The sequence below is a fragment of the Apium graveolens genome, unplaced genomic scaffold, assembly GCF_009905375.1.
Source record: "Apium graveolens cultivar Ventura unplaced genomic scaffold, ASM990537v1 ctg2466, whole genome shotgun sequence".
NCBI classification, from domain to species: Eukaryota; Viridiplantae; Streptophyta; class Magnoliopsida; order Apiales; family Apiaceae; genus Apium; species Apium graveolens.
Window position 1 is genome coordinate 27,039 of NW_027417673.1, and position 21,546 is coordinate 48,584.

General features: G+C 34.7%; 1 protein-coding gene across 1 annotated transcript; it reads left to right on the top strand.

Moving 5' to 3' along the window:
* Positions 1-7,783: 7,783 nt before the first annotated feature.
* Positions 7,784-17,764, top strand: LOC141700519 (uncharacterized). The gene is made up of 9 exons (XM_074504262.1): positions 7,784-7,878; positions 13,675-13,706; positions 14,700-15,317; positions 15,447-15,524; positions 15,965-16,101; positions 16,588-16,832; positions 16,917-17,028; positions 17,117-17,342; positions 17,433-17,764. The coding sequence occupies exons 1-9, from the start codon at positions 7,784-7,786 to the stop codon at positions 17,762-17,764; spliced, it is 1,875 nt and encodes a 624-aa protein (XP_074360363.1).
* Positions 17,765-21,546: the final 3,782 nt, after the last annotated feature.

Sequence of the window (21,546 nt, forward strand, 5' to 3'; positions counted from 1 at the left end):
GCTGAGTTCTTGTTTTGTTAAGAACGCAGATTGGTAGCAAGACAAACTTGATTAATAAAATTAAGTGAGTTTTTGATATATTATGTTTGTGCTTGTGTTCAATCGGTTAAAAATAATATCTATATTTCTTAAACTGCTTTGTTCAAGTCATAATCCAAAAAGCTTAAAATTAAAAAAATCCAAGAAACACATTCACCACCCCCTTTGTGTTACATTTCATGGCATTCAATATCTAACAAGTAGTATCAGAGCAAAATCTGAAAGTAAACTGATAAAGATCTTGGAAGAATGAGTGCTCATAAATTTACATGCATCAAGATACCTACCTTTGACAAGGTCAACTACACATTGTGGAAAAAGAAAATGATGTTGTTCATAAGGATGGTCAACCCCATGTATGTTCAGATCCTCAAGAATGGACCTTTCATTCCTATGATGAGAGTTTCTGAATCTACAGAAGAAGATATAGTCATACCAGCACATTACACACATAAAGACCCCTCAACTTACATAGAGCCTGAAAAGGAAAAGGTTACACTGGATAGCACTCTACAACTCACATTAATTGAGTCTCTTAATTGGTCGGCCTAGACCCTCCATTGGGAGGAGTCGGCCCCAAGGTGTTTTCACTACAAGAAAAAAGTCCATAGACATTGCTTTTTGGCCGATATCTATGCTGTTTCCCATCCGATGTTGATGTCGGTGATGTCTATTCTAGACATCGGTGAATACCCGATGTCTATACTCGATTAGACATCGATTTTAGTTAAAAAAATAGATGTCTACGTGTTGATTATTTACATAAAATGCTATAAACAAATTATTTAATAACTAAATTACACCTAATTAAACATGTTAAACATATCATAAGCTATGTTTTTTGTCACAAAAACATCGATTTATGTGAAAAACATTGATGTCTATGTGATGATTTTTTACAAAAAATGATATAACAAAATTATTTAATAACTAAATTACACCTATTAAAACATATTAAACCTATATTGAGCTATGTTTTTTATCACAAAACATCGACAATTTTGACAGAGGTGATGTGAAATGACATATTACACATCTGTTTCTTTAATGAAAGTGATGTCTAATTTAGCGTATAGACATCAGTGTTTTCTCGAATGAAGTGATGGCTACGTATCATTTAGACTTGAACATGTTAGTCTTTCACATCACTTGTTTGTCTGAAACTGATGTACATTGTGTTTTTTGACATCAGTTTTGTTTGGTTAAAAGTGATATTTATAATGTTACTTGACATCAGTTTTATCTTAAACAAAGTGATTTCTAATGTTTCATTTAGATTGAACTGGATTTCTTTGACATGATTTTTTTACCTTAAAGTGATGTACATTATCTTTTTTGACATCAGCTTTTCTTAATTGAAAGTGATGTGTAAGAAGTTTATAGACCAAATTGTGTAAAGTTTTACATCACTAATTTTCTAAAAAAGCGATGTACTCGTTACTAATAGACATTTGTTATAAATAAAATCGATGTCCTTTACTACATAACCAAAACTAAAACATCGGAATAACAAGCATCCACACAAATCCAACCAGTCAATCATTCATACATTTAATCATTCAATCATCCAAAAACCACCAACACCAACTCCATCATCTACATCAATCATCCAAAAATCACCAACACCAACCCCATCATCTGCATCAATCATTCAAAAAATATAGAATCTACATTACCAAATGTACAACCCCCAGCATTTGCAAACCTATACACTAACCCCAGCATTCAGACACTTACATTCTTACTACACCGAACCGTCGAAATTACCAAATATACGACTATGCAAAAGAAAAGACCTTGAGTACAAGAATTGATCAGATATGCTCTTGGATGAACTGCAGGGCCTCAATGCAAACTTCATCTAGCTGTTCAATGCTGTAACATGATTGCGTCTTGGCCAACCACTACAAATTTCAAACAAACAAAATTTAGTACATGAATGAAAAGTAACCATATCGAAAAGTAACCATATCTCAGTATATAGCAAACTGGAAGCGTCAAAGTAATACCTTTTTAGGAAAATTCAACTTGTCATCATCGATAATTTCTTTCATGTATCGCATTATTACATATGCACATTCAATCCCATTGGGTTGTTTGGGAGATCCCTATTTCATTAATTAAAAGACAAATCAGGTATGTCAAATAAATCATATATTTAAGCACAAATATTAGGTACTCGATCTATTGTACTTACACTAAGAAACTTTGCCTTGGCCATCTTGTTGCCCCTACCGATTTCAGAGTTGTAACTTTTCAAAGCCCTGCATAAAAAATATAAAATCTCATACAATGTACAGAAATGAACATGCAATTAGAAAAACTGTTACGTTAATAAAAATTTACCTTGATAACGCCTTTCTTAGTTCTGAAAATTGTGTCAGGTGAGGTAGTGGATTTAGAATATATATTTCCCCTTCCCAGATAACGACCAAAATCCAATGCATACTATTTTCATAAAAAAACAAAGATAGATAGGATACATCACATAGAAGTTTGTACTGTACTATACATGTTTTTAATTTTTAGTATTACAATAAGTACTTACTTCTGATTATGCGGAAGAAAGAATAGGCGATCCGGGTTACCCTCTGTCAACCGATTTAAAATGTATGCTTCAAAATTAGCATTCACGTGATATATGGATCCGAGGTCAATAAAAACAAATGTCTCCGCCAGTTCTGGTATTTCACTAATCTCCTAATGCAAGTTCCTATCAGAAGAGTGTTGATATTAAAATGCAAGTTTTGGAAAATTACAAACATTAAAAAGAAATGATCATTCAAAAGAAAAAAAGGCTAACTTACGCCATGTAACTTGCAACTACTGCTTGGCCCAACATTTCAAACTCCAATAAAGACACAACATTCTCATGCAACAAATAATTTTTTTTGTCATGTCCAAACACATTCGGCTCATATCGAACCTGGATACTGACCCCAGGTAGTTTTCATCCAAGTTGTTGCATATTTATATAACAGGTTAAAGTTCTTTGGCACTTTCACACCTGGATTTGCTTGAAAGAATTGTGCTTTCAAATCCTGCAACCCGTCATTCTTTTTTATTTTTCAGCACTTGTTCGGGGCCTTTCTTTTTTCTGCACCTGATGATAATATAAAACCAAAATAAAATTTATATACCACTTAATTTTTAATATCTTGAAATGTACAATATAATTTTAAAATTCAGATAATATTATACATATATATATTATTCATCATACCTGTAATATTTGTGTAGTTAATTAATTTCTCAGGCCATGCCAAAAAAGATCCTAGAGCATCGCGGAAAGTCATCATATCATCACCACGCGTCTCAACTGGAAGCAAGGCATCTGGTTGTATGAGGCCATCAACGGAGACACATTGATGTCCAGTTGGTATATCAACTCCATGTACCCAATTAGTTAAATTATCCTCGCGAGGATATACCATACCAAATGCAACCTTATTCTCTAGTCTCTCGATATATAGCTCACAAGAATATTGGGCCTATAATATTTAAATAAACAAAATTAAAAAATTAAGGTAACAATTATTCACCTTAGTAAGATAAATCACAAGGTTGCTCACAAAATTAAAATAACTTACGTGACTTCCAGGAGGTGAAGGCCTAGGTGGGCCATCTGTAAAAACACAGTCATCATCTTCATATACCAACACAACTCCTCTTGCAAATGGTGGATTTGACTTTATTTCTTTATCCTTTTCTGGATCACAACTTGCCCTTTCAGACAGCATTGGAGAGTGAAAAGTACCTCCACCTTCGATCACTAACTTCAAGCGATCAATCTCTGCCTCGAGAGCTTGCGTCTTTTTTCAAGCAGTTCATCCATTTATTGATCACGGGCCATCAACTCTGCCTTTGTGATTCGAAGCTTTGGCTCTCTCGGTAAATTAAAGAATTGCTTTGGAGTGATATACCCTCCAACAACCCGAACCCTCCCAGAATGCTCACGACTCTCCAAAGCCGTTGTCAAAACATCTTCAGCACCAGAAAACTGAATCTCACCCTTCTTTTTTTTCCAACAATGCGTTCTATTAACAAGAAAATAAATTAAAAGAAAATAAATTAACCAAAATGGAGTTAACTAGATTTTCAGTAAAAGATAAATTATAATTATTTCGCATAATTATAATCAATGGCCATATGTAATGCATCCTAAATTGTAAAAAGTATGATTAAAGACCAATTAACTATACCTATTTAAACTACACAAGCTTGTTAAACATGGAAAAAATAATATAAAACATTGACAGAGGTCCTATTTGATTCGCCTACTTTGCTGATTTATGTCGTCCTAATTTTACTGATTCGGCTACTTTAATGTAATTAATGCGATATAATTTATGCGATATAATATAACAGTAAAATGATATAATTACCATTACTGCACTAATTCAGGTATGGCCTTTTTAATTGACAGTGGTTATTCAAATAATTTAACCAAAATTAAAACTTACAATTTTATCGCATACAACAACCAAATCTTCATTGACCTCTTCGACCTCTTGACCGTTTTTTCGCTTACGAGCCTTTTGCCAAAAAATCACTCTATTCGGTTCTTCTCCCGGATTCAACCTTCCTTTCTTTATCTGTTACAAATAAAATTAAATACAGTAATACAAATAACTCCAGGGCTAAAAAATGTAGGACTCTAATTTATTATGGACTGACCTATTTTAAATTAAATATAGTTATACAATTAAATGAACTTTTCTTGCCTCATATTCTTTTAAACCGATGTAGCCCTTTCTTGACAATCGGTGATGATATTTTCCCTTAGACACTCTTTCACTTTGTGTTTCATGAATTTCCTAAAAACATGTCACAAGATTACAAAAATTACAACAGATGATGCAAAAAAATCACTAAAATCGCATGTTACAAAATTAAAACATACCTTCCAGTTAGAATCAGTCTTCTGTCTCACAAACCTTTTCCAGGTTGCCTTACTAACGTAACCATAGCCTCTTGGCAACTTACTCAGCTTCTTCTTTTTTCCAATAAATGGAAGCACATACTTTCTCATCAAATCAGTCTTAAACTGTCGCCATTTACAACCTGCTGACTTTAGGACCATGTTTTCAATTTCTGGTTTAACTTTGAAGGTAGCCTAAAAAAAACACAAGTTCACAAAATCATAACAGGAAAAACTTATATTCAAGATCTATATTTGATAATATTTTTTTACAATTGATCTGGTACCTGAAGATCTAACCAAAGCTTTAATTTAAATTCAGGGTCTACATTTGGCCAAGTAGGAATGTCGATTGGAATTGTAGTCCTGGCCAACATACCAATGTAAGACTGTAAACGGGCTCTAGTTTCCCCATTAGGAATGCCTCATTCATTGGCAGTGACTTTAACTTTCTTTCCGCGAGATTTCTTGACAATCACTTTGTACATTGCGCATACGCCTCGCTTACCCTCAGACTTCCTTATAGCAGTATTAGTTGTAGTATTTGTCTGTTATGAGTTAGTTGGTTGAGATTCCGATGCATGCCCTTCATTGTTTTCATCATTGTTCGGAACATCCTCCAGCTGCTTGGGGCTTCCACCGCTAAGATTCTGTGATGCAGTCTTTTCTGATTGCTTTCACATTTGCTTTTTTGTTGCCATTCTTTCCTCTTCCTCTAATCTGAAAAATTAACTAATATTTAACAGATTAGAACAACTACATAGTTCATGGTATAATGTCTAACAGATATGCAAAAAATTAAACAAAATTCTCATTTAATTGTCAAGAAAAATTGCAGATAGACTCCTATAACTACATTGAAAAATTATAAGAAAACAGAGATCACAAGATACATTACAAATAATAAGAAAAATTACAAATAAAAAGAAAAATTTCAAATAAGGAGAATATATAGCTAGACTCCTAGAACTTTTTGACCCATATACCCTCAACATTTTCTCTTCTATTGCAAATACTTATATCATCAATATTAGTAGGGTCACATGTAGGGATATTAGAACAAAATGGGGGAGGGTTCCAGGAGGTGTCTTCAGGAGCATCTTCATTGTAAACATCATGATAGTCTCGAGTTGTCGCCGATAACACAACGGACCAATTAGCATCAACTGGATCCTCAATATACTTGGTTGACTTGGTCAACTAGAGACATATTTGTCATTTTTGTGACCTGGTCGATTGAAGTTGACAAGGGTGAAACAAGATCATCCGATTTGACACCTTTGTCACCTGCTGCCCATGTACATAAAAACAGAGGGGCCTTGAATGCGTGGTAGTCTAATTCCCATATTTCCCTGATCACCCCATAAAATTTTAAATCACTCTCTATAGGGTTCATGTCCTTAGCACTAGAGACTTGGACTATCATCACAACTAATGACACACCACTATTCTGAACTACCCTTGCATTATCTCGATCCTTTGGTGGTATCGGACCCCTTCAACAACATAACTTTTGTAAGTCAAAACTGAAAATGAAGGTTTCTGAACCAACCATCTTATAGTTTCAGATACGGCTTCCGCATTCTCCCTCATTTCTGTACTGACCTACATGTTAATTATTGATGCATATAAGTGGCTACAAATTTAAAAACATGACTTATAAAAATAAAAGAGAAGGAAAAAGAATGTAAACCAACTTTTTTGTTCAAACCAATCGGTAAATTGTCGAATGTGCTCTCCCAATAGCCACTATACACTCTTCTTTTTCCCTCGATAAATCTCTTCCAAATATTTTTTATGCAACCTGAAATTACTTACATCAGATTCGGCTAAACTACACCAAATACTACTTTAACAATTATATGTATACTTATTTATGTTTTACTTACATAACATATGGTTCCTCTTCCGAATTATTATGAAGAACTGAAAGATGAGCCTCATCTAGTTCTTTTTACGCAACTGACTTCATAGTCACACCACCGATTGGACCAGAAATTTTTTCTTCGTATTTCAGAAGACCGACTGTTCTACTACTCCCGCAATAGAACTCACTGCAAAATTCTATTGACTCTTCTTTGAGATAACCTTCAGCTATAGAACCTTCTGGATATAATCGGTTTTTTACATAACTCTTCAATATTTTATTGAAGCGTACAAATGGAAACATCCATCTATAAAAAAATGGTCCACATAATCGCAGTTCCCTTACTAGATGGACCATAAGATGTATCATAATATCGAAAAATGACGGAGGGAATATATTCTCTAACTCACACAGGGTCAATATCACACCTACTTATAATTTATTCAACTTCGACACATCTACAATTTTGTTGCACAGAGAGTTGAAGAAAAATCACAATCTTATGATACTAACCCTAACATTTTTCGGAAGCACTGAACGAATGCAAATAGGTAGTAGTTGTTGGAGAAGGATATGGCAGTCATGGGACTTTAAACCATACAACTTCATATCAATCATCGATACACAGTTTCTTATATTTGAAGCATGTCCGTATGGAAGTTTCATGTCGTACAATGATGCCAACATTGTTTGTTTTTCTTTCCGGGAGAGAGTATAAGGGGCAGGAGGTAGGTATGTTCTTTTCTCACCTACTTCTGGAGCTAAATCAGGCTGTATTCCTATGTGAACCAAACCAAGACGTGAGGCAAGGCTATCTTTACTCTTGAATTTCATGTGCAGAAGTATCCCAATTATATTATCACACACATTCTTTTCAATGTGCATGAGATCTAAACAATGTCAAACATGGTGAAACTTCCAATACTCTAACTCAAAAAAAATTGACTGTTTTTTCCATGGAGACTCCACCTTTTTTGGCTTCCCGCCTTCACAAAACCGAACCTAAGTTGTTGTTGTTACCCCAAGACTTCCTCTACGCTAAGTGGTTCAGGTGCACAACAAAATTCTTGTTCTCCATTAAAAGTTGTCCTTTGCCTCCTTTAGGGATGATAACGATCTAAATACCAACGATGTCCTTGGTAGCTCATTTTTCTACTACGACTTAGATATTTAGCCACTGTCTGATCACCGCATACTAGACAGGCCCTATAACCCTTATTAATGTACCCCAACAAATTTCCATATCCCGGGAAGTCATTTATTGTCCACATCAAGATTGCCTTTAGAGTGAAAAAGGATTTGGTATGGGCATCGTACACGTTTGGTTCACCTTCCTCCCACAATATTTTTAAATTGTCGATCAGTGGATGGAGATATACGTCAATATCATTACCTTAGCTAGCATATTTACCCTAACTTGACTATCTTTCCCAACTTTCCAGCGAGAGAGATGACATTTGGGACACTCGGAAGAAGACTCGAGAACTGGACCCCTAAATCAGTCAAGGTTTTCTTGGATTCATACATATTAGACGAAAGCAGATTATCTTTAGGAAGAATGGATATAATTAAGTAAAGTAGATCAGTAAAAGCTTTATCGGAAACTCCAAACCTAGCCTTCCAATTCTGTAATTTTAAGACCGACTCTAGTTTAGTACACTCAATTCCCTCAAACAGAGGTTGTTCCGCATTAGCAACTAACCTCTTAAATTTATCTGACTCTTTATCGCAATCTTCCCTACTATAGGGTGCTTCACACACGTTAAATATTTCTGAAATTGGTATGGGCTTCGAGGGAGGACCAGTAGTACTACCAACAGATGACCTAGTACTATTAACATGGTTTTATCCATGCCAAATCCAATCAGAATATCCTAAACTAAACCCTGATTCATAAAGATGACTTCTAATTATATTCACAGAAAACTTTTTGAAGTTAGAACAGTGTGCACAAGGACAAGATATTTTTTTGGGGTTTTTAGCACTTTTCTCGGCAAATATCAAGAAGTTCTCAACACCAATTTCATACTGTAGAGAATCCCTATCGGCTTTTATCCAAGACTTATCCATTTAAAACCACCTGGTATGTGACTAAAAAATTCAGTATAAGGCTTATATTTATTTTATAAGTCTAATATTTATTTTATAAGTCTAACTTAATTTTAAGCAAGACAACAACACATAAGGCAGACTATCAACGACATAAGAAAACTGATAATTCATATTATACATAATGAATATTATACATTTTAATGTTATACATTTTATTATAATATGAATCGATTTATAATGCATTACATAATTCATATTATACATTTAATTATAGTACTAGTACTATATATTAACTAGTCATTCAATACTTAATGTATAATCACTATATAACTAACTATAATTAATCATAGTATAATAGTCAGATCACGGATGTAGATTATCAAATTATAAATGTACTATTTTCAACTAAACACTTGCATACACAATGACTAAATTAAGAACACGAAACTGAGATTTCACACCACTCACTTGCATACAAAATTCAGAACACGACTATATTTAAATATAACATACTAATACCAAAATGAATTCTCCTGCACATAATTATAAATAAAACAAAATTGAGATTTCATATTATACATAATGCATATTGTACACAACACATAGATCAACATAAGAACCAACTACATAGCACATAGAAAAAAAACACTATCAAAACTAACAAAACAAATCAAATATATAAGCGTACAAAACATATCACAACACTAATGTCCTACAAAAACAAATCACAACATTACAAACAAATGAAAACCTAATTTACAAAAATAAAAAAAACAAACAAAAATACAAATGTATAACCAAAAACACCCAAATTACCTAAAGCTTTAAATCTTTTTCTTAGATTAGATCATGTATACAACAAGAAGAAAAGTATTATCAACAAGTTTAGACACTAAATTAATAAAAAATAATAAGGGTTTCGAATAGAAAAAACCCCACTTTAAAAAATTTGGGTTTTGAACTCAAAAATCCTCAACTTTTAAAACTGGTCTTCATGTAGAGAAGACCTATTCGATTCAAGTAGATACAACACTTAACGGAGAGATTGAGAGCGGAGAGAGGTTCGTAGAGAGAGTGAGAGAGGTTCCAGAGACAGGTTCGAGAGAGAGAGAGAGGTTCGAGAGATTGTGATGGTGAGATGATGACCGGAGTTCGGAGAGATTGTGAGGGGAGAGAGCTTCGATCGAGAGAGAAAGGTTCGAGAGAGAGAGAGGTTCGAGAGAGAGAGAGAGGGGGGTTCTATAACGACTCGTGTATTTTTATTTTATTTCTAATTTTTGGAAGTGTAATAAAGGTTTACGTAAATAAATAAAATATGTGTATTGGTTTTGGCAGCAGTTATGGATTTTTATGTAATTATTTATATTTTATTGATATGTGAGATTGGAATTGTGTGATTTATTGGTGAGTTATATGATTTTATTTTTGCTTGTAAAAGTGATTTTATTGTATTTTTAATTCCATAAATATTTGAACTGTCTTTAAAATTTGTTTTCTAATTTTATAATTTCAATAATTATTTTTAGGACTTTATAAAATTGAGAAATCAATATTTCGTTAATTATTCACTTTTAAATGATTTTCTGAGTGTGTTTAATGGTAAAATCCATATTTAATTATCAAAATCTTCAAAAATTATGAAACTCGTATTTATTTAAGTTTGGAATATACCGAGAATTTTAAAATTATTTTGAAAATTTTTGGGATTGATTTCACCCAACCGTTGTTTCATTTATTTGTTAAAAACGGGTACCAATTGCATTTTAGAAATTGTTTAAAAATGTCAAAATATATATTTTTATAAACCTCGAAATATTTAAAATACTTTAAAAGTATTATCGTGATTTAACGAGATTATTTTCGAAGTGCCCTGACTCGTTGATTTCAAAATTCGGTTAATTATTCGACCCATAATACTCAGGGACACGTGTTAACATTTCGTAAAAGAATATTAACAACCCATTTGAAGGACACGTGCAGGCAGTAGCTTATTTCCCCAAACATCATCTCTTTGTCCCTGTCTCTCTCCATCGATTCTTCCTTCTCACTTTTACTGCTCTACCTTCGTTTCTTCACCTCTGTTTCTTCCTCGCTTTTCCGGTGTTCTTCTCTGGCTCCCTGTGTTCGGTAATTACTTTCCGGTCACCCTCTTTATTCCGGTTGCCTGATTCTGATTCGTTCCTATAGTATATACATAAATGTATGTGCTGTGTTGTGTGTGTGATTGTGTTGTGTGTGTGATTGTGTTGTGTGTGTCGAGTGGTGGTAGAAAGCGGCACCGCCCCTTATGTTACCGCCCTTTTGTGGTTCTGCGGCGCGTTTGCGTGTGTGTTTCCTTGGGTTCCTGTTCAGTTGTTTTGGCTTTTGGGCCGATACATTTGGGACTTTTTCAGTTGGGCCGAGACTATGGAGTTGGATTTGATTATTATCATTTTTTTTTCTGCAGGAATTATTGAGTAAAATTCGTGATATTATTAATTCATGTGGGAAAATAATTATTAATAAATCGGTGGAATTTATTTGGATACCCGAATATTTCGGGCACAAATAAATTTTGTCGCCGTACCGCGATGACTTGTTACGAGCGGACGGTGGACGGTGATGACGATGTTCTGAGTCCTAAATTTTATAAATAAATAAAAAGGATTGCGTAAAATATTTTCGGACTTGAATGATTGATTGTGACTGGTGTTGGAATGTACGTTGTATAAATGGTGGCGTAATATTGTGGATTGTTTTGATTATGGACGTCGATCGTAATCGACGGGTAGTCTTATAAATAAATAAGATGCTGCCAAAATTTCCTAAAAATATGTTCGAAAGTATATGTATTTATACGTGTTACCCCTAACAATATTTCCGACTACGTGACTATGTGATTACGGGTTTATGTGTATAATAATGATACGAGTCGGGTTATCGGATTGAGTTGTTAGAATTTGAGGATATCAAGCATGTCGGTGTAACTGATTAGGGTATTCTGTATTTATAGATTCTGATCGAGTTTTCCCAGGATTAAAGTCAGCGTGAAAGCTACTTAGGGTTTTGTAAAGCGTTGCAAGGCAAGTACCCCTGACCATTCCTTTTATGGTTCAGTGTATATGAATAACTAAATGTTTTACTTTCGTAATGGAACGGAAACGTTTTAAGTTACGTATCCCCTGTGTTTGAAAATGTTGTTTTAAATTATGTTTTTGGGGAAAAGTAACTTCTGAAAAGACCTATCTCTAAACGTGATTTAAATGAAAAGAGGATTTGAATAGTGTGCTGTGACAAAATTGGTTTTGAAAAAGAGATAGGTAAAAGTGATGATTTTGAAAACTGTATTAAAACAATCAGATATGGGATACATTGGGGCCAGAGTAGGCCTATTGAGTTGGCGTAAGAGGCTAATTCGGTTGCGCACACTGTATAACCGATTTGTCCAGTAGGTCAGAGACCTAGCTAGTCTCTGAGTTTTGGAACAGATAAATGAGATGGCAGTTGGAGCCATAAATGAGATGGCAGTTGGAGCCGTCTAGTGTTGATAGCCTGATCAGCTGTCTACACATATCCATTACGTATTTGATTTGGTTTTATGATTCCCGTAAGGGTACGAATAGTTGATACAGTAATTTTACAAGTGTGACTAGCATGCTAAAAATTGGACTCTGGTGTTTTTACAGCACTCTGTTATATTGTTTTGATGAAGCATGCTAGTTAGTGATATCCAGTTTTCTCTGATTTTGTTGCATAATGTTGCTATCATGATTACAGTTCTGTTCCTATTATTGTTACATTACTGCTTTATTCTGTTATTCATACTTTGGTACTGTTGAGCGATTATGCTCACCCTTGTAAACTGTTATGTATACACTACAAGAATAATGTCAATAGACATCACATATTAGACATTGGATAACTTTGCCACTGATGTTAAAAAAAGTATTGACATCACCCCGTGTTTTTGTGATGTCTTTGTTCTTTGTAGACATCAGTTATAATTAAACCGATGTCTAAAATTCACCAAAAAAAAAACAAAATTCGCGCCCACCATTTTTTTCCCCCGTTAGTGAAATTTTCATTCAGTTTTTAGTTCTACATTCCCCCCAATCCCAAAATTCTCCCCCCTTAACCAAATTTTGGTTCCCCCAAATCAATTTTCAGACACAACAAAATCAAAACAGAAAACTAAAAACAAAAAAACTAAAAACTAACAGAAATTTTCTCTCTCTCTCTCTCTCTCTCTCTCTCTCTCTCTCTCTCTCAGCCCCCCTCTCTCTCGAACCTCTCTCTCTCGATCGAACCTCTCTTCCCTCACAATCTCTCTGAACTCCGGCCATCATCTCACCATCACAATCTCTCGAACCTCTCTCTCTCTCTCACCTCTCTCTCTCTCACTTGTCTGGGGAACCTCTCTCTCTCTCTCTCTCTCTCTCTCTCCGCTCTCAATCTCTCTGTTAAGCCTCTTTCAGTTAACCTCTCTACTTCAGTAAGTGTTGTATCTACTTGAATCGAACTGGTCTTCTCTGCATGAAGACCAGTTTTAAAAGTTGAGGATTTTTGAATTCAAAGCCCTAATTTTGTAAATTGGGGTTTTATCTAATTCGAAACCCTTATTTTTTTTATTAATTTAATGTCTAAACTTGTTGCTAATACTTTTCTTCTTGTTGTATACAGGACCTAAGTTGAGAAAAAGATTTAAAGCTTTTGGTAATTTGGGTGTTTTTGGTTGTACATTTGTATTTTTTTATTTTTTTTTATTTTTATAAATTAGGTTTTCATTTGTTTGTAATGTTGTGATTTGTTTTTGCAGGACATTAGTGCTGTTTAATTTTTCGATCTTCGGTGAGTTTTCTTTTCCAACTCTGTTTTGTATGCTTATACATTTAATTTGTTTTGTTAGTTTTGATAGTGTTTTTTTTTGTCTATATGCTATATAGTTGGTTCTTATGTTGATCTATGTGTTGTGTATAATATGCATTATGTATTATATGAAATCTCAGTTTTGTTTTATTTGTAATTATGTGCAGGAGAATTCATTTTGGTATTAGTATGTTATATTTAAATGTAGTCAGTGTTCTGAATTTTGGATGCAAGTGTGTGGTTAATTTAGTGATTGTGTATGCAAGTGTTTAGTTGAAAATAGTACATTTATAATTTAATAATTTGCATCCGTGATCTGACTATTATACTATGGTTAATTATATAGTGATTATACATTAAGTACCGAATGACTAGTTAATATATAGTACTAGTACTATAATTAAATGTATAATATGAATTACGTAATACATTACAAATCGATTCATATCATATTATAATAAAATATATAACATTAAAATAAATAATATGCATTATGTATAATATGAATTCTCAGTTTTCTTATGTCGTTTATAGTCTGCCCTATGTGTGGATGTCATACTTAAAATCAAGTTAGACTTCTAAAATAAATATTAGACTTATAAAATAAATATAAGCCTTATACTGAATTTTTTTAGTGACATACCAGGTGGTTTTAAATGGATAAGTCTTGGATAAAAGCCGATAGGGATTCTATACAGTATGAAATTGGTGTTGAAAACTTCTTGATATTTGCCGAGGAAAATGCTAAAAACCCCAAGAAAATTCCTTGTCCTTGTGCACACTGCTCTAACTTCAAAAAGTTTTCTGTGAATATAATCAGAGGTCATCTTTATGAATCAGGGTTTAGTTTAGGATATTCTGATTGGATTTGGCTTGGAGAAAACCATGATAATAGTACTAGGTGATCTGTTGGTAGTACTTGTCCTCCCTCGAAGCCCATACCAATTTCAGAAACATTTAACGTGTGTGAAGCAGCCTATAGTAGGGAAGATTGTGATAAAGAGTCAGATAACTTTAAGAGGTTTGTTGCCGATGCAGAACAAGCTCTGTTTGAGGGAAGTGAGTGTACTAAACTGGAGTCGGTCTTAAAATTACATAATTGGAAGGCTAGGTTTGGAGTTTCCGATAAAGCTTTTACTGATCTGCTTCAATCAATTGGATCAATTCTTCCTAAAGATAATTTGCTTCCGTCTAATATGTATGAAGCCAAGAAAACCTTGACTGATTTAGGCTTCGAGTATATTAAATTCCACGCTTGTCCAAATGACTGTGTATTATACAGGGGTCCAATTCTCGAGTCTTCTTCCGAGTGTCCCAAATGCCATCTCTCTCGCTGGAAAGTTGGCAAATATGGTCAAGTTAGGGTAAATGTGCCAGCTAAGGTTATGTGGTATTTTCCGATAATCCCCAGATTTAAAAGAATGTTTAAATCTTCATCTATTGCTGAATTAATGAGTTGGCATACAAATAATCGATCCAAAGATGGAAAGATGCATCACCCCTCTGATTCTCCTTCTTGGAGAAATGTAGATTGTAGGTGGCCTGAGTTTGGTAGCGAGGCAAGAAATATACGTTTAGGATTAGCGACCGATGGTATAAATCCACACAACAATGGATTAAATAATCGGTACAACTGCTGGCCAGTTATGTTATTAACATATAATCTTCCTCCATGGTTATGCATGAAGAGGAAGTTTATGATGTTAACAACATTAATTTCAGGCCCACAAGAGCCTGGTAATGATATTGACGTATATCTCCAGCCACTGATCGACGATTTAAAAAAATTGTGGGAGGAAGGTGAACCAAACGTGTACAATGCCCATACCAAATCCTTTTTCACTCTAAAGGCAATCTTGATGTGGACAATAAATGACTTTCCGGGATATGGAAATTTGTCGGGGTGCGTTAATAAGGGTTATAGGGCCTGTCCAGTATGTGGTGATTAGACCGTGGCTAAATATCTAAGTCGTAGTAGAAAAATGAGCTAGCAAGGACATCGTCGGTATTTAGATCTTTATCATCCGTATAGGAGACAAAGGACAACTTTTAATGGAGAACAAGAATTTGGTTGTGCACCTGAACCACTTAGCGGAAAGGAAGTGTTGGGGCAACAACAGCAACTTAGGTTCAGTTTTGGGAAGGGGGGAAGCCAAAAAAGGTGGAGTCTCCATGGAAAAAATAGTCAGTTTTTTTTGAGTTAGAGTATTGGAAGTTTCACCATGTTCGACATTGTTTAGATGTCATGTACATCGAAAAGAACGTGTGTGATAATATAATTGGGACACTTCTGCACATGAAATTCAAGAGTAAAGACAGCCTTGCCTCGTGTCTTGATTTGGTTGACATGGGAATACGGCCTAATTTAGCTCCAGAAGTAGGTGAGAAAAGAACATACCTACATCATGCCCCTTATACTCTCTCCCGGAAAGAAAAACAAACAATATTGGCATCATTGTATGACATGAAACTTCCATACTGACATGCTTCAAATATAAGAAATTATGTATCGATGATTGATATGAAGTTGTATGGTTTAAAGTCCCATGATTGCCATATCCTTCTCCAATAACTACTACCTGTTTGCATTCATTCAGTGCTTCCGAAAAATGTTAGGGTTAGTATCACAAGATTGTGTTTTTTCTTCAACTCTCTGTGCAACAAAGTTGTAGATGTGTCAAAGTTGAATAAATTACAAGCAGATGTGATATTGACCCTGTGTGAGTTAGAGAAGATATTCCCTCCATCATTTTTTGATGTTATGATACATCTTATGGTCCACCTAGTAAGGGAACTGCGATTATGTGGACCGGGTTTTTATAGATGGATGTTTCCATTTGAACGCTTTAATAAAATATTGAAGAGTTATGTAAGAAACCGATTCTATCCAGAAGGTTGTATAGCTGAAGGTTACCTCAAAGAAGAGTCAATAGAATTTTGCAGTGAGTTCTATAGCGGGAGTAGTAGAACAGCCGGTCTTCCGAAAGATGAAGAAAAAATTTCTGGTCCAATCGGTGGTGTGACTATGAAGTCAGTTGCGGAAAAAAAACGAGATGAGGCTCATCTTTCAGTTCTTCGTAATAATTCAGAAGTGGAACCATATGTTATGTAAGTAAAACATAAAAAGTATACATATAATTGTTAAAGTTGTATTTGGTATAGTTTAGTCAAATTTGATGTAAGTAATATCAGGTTGCATAAAAAATATTTGGAAGAGATTTATCAAGGGAAAAAGAAGAGTACGTACAGTGGCTATTGGGAGAGCACAATCGACAATTTGCCGATTGGTTTGAACAAAAAGTTGGTTTACATTCTTTTTCCTTCTCTTTTATTTTTATAAGTCATGTTTTTAAATTTGTAGCCACTTATATGCATCAATAAATTATATGTAGGTCAGTACAGAAATGAGGGAGAATGCGGAAGCCGTATCTGAAACTATAAGATGGTTGGCTGGGAAACCTTCATTTTCAGTTTTGACTTACGAAAGTTATGCTGTTGAAGGGGTCCGATACCACACAAAGGATCGAGATAATGCAAGGGTAGTTCAGAATAGTGGTGTGTCATTAGTTGCGAGGACAGTCCAAGTCTCTAGTGCTAATGACATGAATCCTATAGAGAGTGATTTAAAATTTTATGGGGTGATCAGGGAAATATAGGAATTAGACTACCACGCATTCAAGGCCCCTCTGTTTTTATGTACATGGGCAGCAAGTGACAAAGGGGTCAAGTCCGATGATCTTGATTTCACCCTTGTCAACTTCAATCGACCAGGTCATAAAAAGGACAAATATGTCTCTATTGACCAAGTCAACCAAGTATTTTATATTGAGGATCCAGTTGATGCTAATTGGTCCGTTGTGTTTTCGGCGACAACTCGAGATTATCATGATGTTTACAATGAAGATGCTCCTGAATACACCTCCTGGAACCCTCCCCCATTCTGTTCTAATATCCCTACATGTGACCCTGCTAATATTGATGATGCAAGTGTTTGTAATAGAAGAGAAAATGTTGAGGGTATATGGGTCAAAAAGTTATAGGAGTCTAGCTTTATATTCTCCTTATTTGTAATTTTTCTTGTTATTTGTAATGTATCTTGTGATCTCTATTTTCTTGTAATTTTTCAATATAGTTATAGAAGTCTATCTGTAATTTTTGTTCGTTTCAAGATATTAAAAATTAAGTGGTATGTACATTTTATTTTGCTTTTATATTATCATCAGGTGCAGAAAAAAGAAAGGCCCCGAACAAGTGCTGAAAAAATAAAAAAGAATGACGGGTTGCAGGATTTGAAGGCACAATTTCTTCAAGTAAAGCCAGGTGCGAAAGTGCCAAAGGGCTTTAAACTGTTGTATAAACATGCAACAACTTGGATAAAAACTACCGGGGTCAGTATCCAGGTTCGATGTGAGCCGAATATGTTTGGACATGAAAAAACAATTTATTTGTTGCATAAGAATGTTGTGTCTTTATTGAAGTTTGAAATGTTGGGCCAAGCAGTAGTTGCAAGTTACATGGCGTAAGTTACCTTTTTTTTCTTTTTAATGATCAGTTTTTTAATGTTTGTAATTTTCCAGAACTTGCATTTTAATATCAGCACTCTTTCGATAGGCACTTGCATTCTGAGATTAGTGAAATACCAGAACTGGTGGAGACATTTGCTTTTATTGACCCCAGATCCACATATCACGTGAATGCTGATTTTGAAGCATACATTTTAAACCGGTTGAGAGAGGGTAACCCGGATCGCCTATTCTTTCTTCCGTATAATCAGAAGTAAGTACTTATTGTAATACTGAAAATTAAAAACATGGATAGTACAGTACAAATTTCTATGTGATGTGTCATATATGTCTTTGTTTTTTATGAAAATAGTATGCATTGGATTTTGGTCGTTATCTGGGAAGGGGAAATATATATTCTGAATCCACTACCTCACCCGACACAATTTTCAGAACTAGAAAAGGCGTTATCAAGGTAAATTTTTATTAACGTAACAGTTTGGTATAATTGCATGTTCATTTCTGTACATTATATGAGATTTTATGTTTTTTATGCAGGGCTTTGAAAAGTTACAACTCTGAAACCGGCAGGGGCAACAAGATGGCCAAGGCAAAGTTTCTTAGTGTAAGTATAATAGATCGAGTACCTAATATTTGTGCTTAATATATATGATTTATTTGACATGCCTGATTTGTCTTTTAATTAATGAAATAGGGATCTCCCAAACAACCCGGTGGGATTGAATGTGCGTATGTAATAATGCGATACATGAAAGAAATTATCGATGATGACAAGTTGAATTTTGCTAAAAAGGTATTACCTTGACGCTTCCAGTTTGCTATATACTGAGATATGGTTACTTTTCGATATGGTTACTTTTCATTCATGTACTGAATTTTGTTTGTTTGGAATTTGTAGTGGTTGGCCAAGACTCGATCGTGTTACATCATTGAACAGCTAGATGAAGTTCGCATTGAGGCTCTGCAGTTCATCCAAGAGCATATCTGATCAATTCTTGTACTCAAGGTCTTTTCTTTTGCGTAGTCGTACATTTGGTAATTTAGACGGTTCTGTGTATTTAGAATGTAAGTGTATGAATGCTGGGGTTGCTATATAGGTTTGCAAATGCTGGGGGTTGTACATTTGGTAATGTAGATTCTGTAGTTTTTGAATGATTGATGCAGATGATGGGGTTGGTGTTGGTGATTTTTGGATGATTGATGCAGATGATGGGGTTGGTGTTGGTGGTTTTCGGATGATTGAATGTTTAAATGTATGAATGATTGACTAGTTAGATTTGTATGGATCCGTGTTATTCCAATGTTTTAGTTTTGGTTATGTAGTAAAGGACATCGGTTTTATTTATAACAAATCTCTATTAGTAACGAGTACATCGCTTTTTTAGAAAATTAGTAATGTAAAACTTTACACAATTTGGTCTATAAATTTCTTAGACATCACTTTTAATTAAGAAAAGCTGATGTCAAAAAAGATAATTACATCACTTTAAGGTAAAAAACTGATGTCAAAGGAATCCAGGTTCAAGTCTAAATTAAACATAGAAATCACTTTGTTTAAGATAAAACTGATGTCAAGTGACGTTATAAACATCACTTTTAACCAAACAAAACTGATGTCAAAAAATGCAGTGTACATCAGTTTAAGGCAAATAACTGATGTGAAAGACTAACATGTTCAAGTCTAAATGATACATAGACATCACTTCATTCTAGAAAAAACTGATGTCTATACGCTTAATTAGACATCACCTTTCATTAAAGAAACAGATGTTTAATATGCCATTTTACATCACCTCTGTCAAAATTATCGATGTTTTTGTGACAAAAATCATAGCTCAATATATGTTTAATATGTTTTAATAGGTGTAATTTAGTTATTAAATAATTTTGTTATAGCATTTTTTGTAAAAAATCATCCCATAGACATCAGTGTTTTTCACTAAAATCGATGTTTTTGTGACAAAAAACATAGCTCATGATATGTTTAACATGTTTAATTATGTGTAATTTAGTTATTAAATAATTTATTTATAGCATTTTGTTCTAATAATCAACATATAGACGTCTGTTTTTTTAACTAAAATCGATGTCTAATCGAGTATAGACATCGGGTATTCACCGATGTCTAGAATAGACATCACCGACATCAACATCGGTTGGGAAACAGCATAGACATTGGCTAAAAAGTGATGTCTGTGGACTTTTTTCTTGTAGTGATATTTCACAGATGCCTAGAAGATTAGTCAGACCGACCTATGTTCCCACCCCTATAGGACCCGGCTCCTCTGAGGTAGTTTGTATCAGGCCATGAGGTCTGAGGAGTTGCTAAATAAAGTTAGTGTGTCTTAGATGTTGAATAAAAAGTTTGTAATAATGAGAACCTGAATTATACTTGAACCTGGATCGAATCTTGGTTTGGGGTCAAGTTAGTATATTTTAATAATAATTATGTTGTTTATATTTTTGGTAATTGTGTTTAGTGACGTCAACTCCTGACCCCGGGGCTGAGGCCGTCACAGTTGGTATCAGAGCTACAGGTTCAAGTCCCTGATTCAGGTTAGGGATTGTGTCAAGTAGGTGATAACATGAGTCTTTAAGTGTTAGTCAGCAACTCATATAGATGAGTAAACCTTTAGAGTCAGTCGAGGGTTCCGACGATGTTACTCTGGCATCTATTAAATGTTTTGATAGAATTTCCTTGACCTGGTTATGTCTTGCCTGTATATTTATTATGTTGGCAGTGGCTTATTGCGATTTCGAGTTCTCCATCTCGGGAGAATCCTTCTGATTCGGATAGCTCAGATTCTGAGAGACCCCCTGATATTGTTACTGAGGAGACCCCTATGCCTCCTCCCCCAGTCCCTTCTTTTGTGCCTCGAGACATTCCTGGATCTGGTCCTCGTCCCTGTTGGGTACGTAGGTCTGTGTCTGCTGTCAGGGATTTCCCTCCCGGCTGCTGTCCTAGTTCTTCCATGATGAGACCTCCGATACCTCCTGTGGTCCTAGTGGTACTTCTTCACCGATCCCTTATCATCTCCATAGGGCGGTGAATACTTCCTTTATCAGAGAACAGAGTCCAGATTTTGCTGCTCAGTTGGACCAGGTACCTATTGCACCATTTCAGGGTATTTCTGCCCCTTCCCCTGAGGTGCGAGCCCGTGTACGAGCATTGACCCAGATGGCTGTAGAGAGGGCTAGATCTATTGACCGTTTCATTAGCTCATAGTTCAGAGCGGTACAGTATCAGGACCTAGTGAACTGGCTAGTGTTTGAGCTAGGTTCCATTGGTGGCAGTGGTA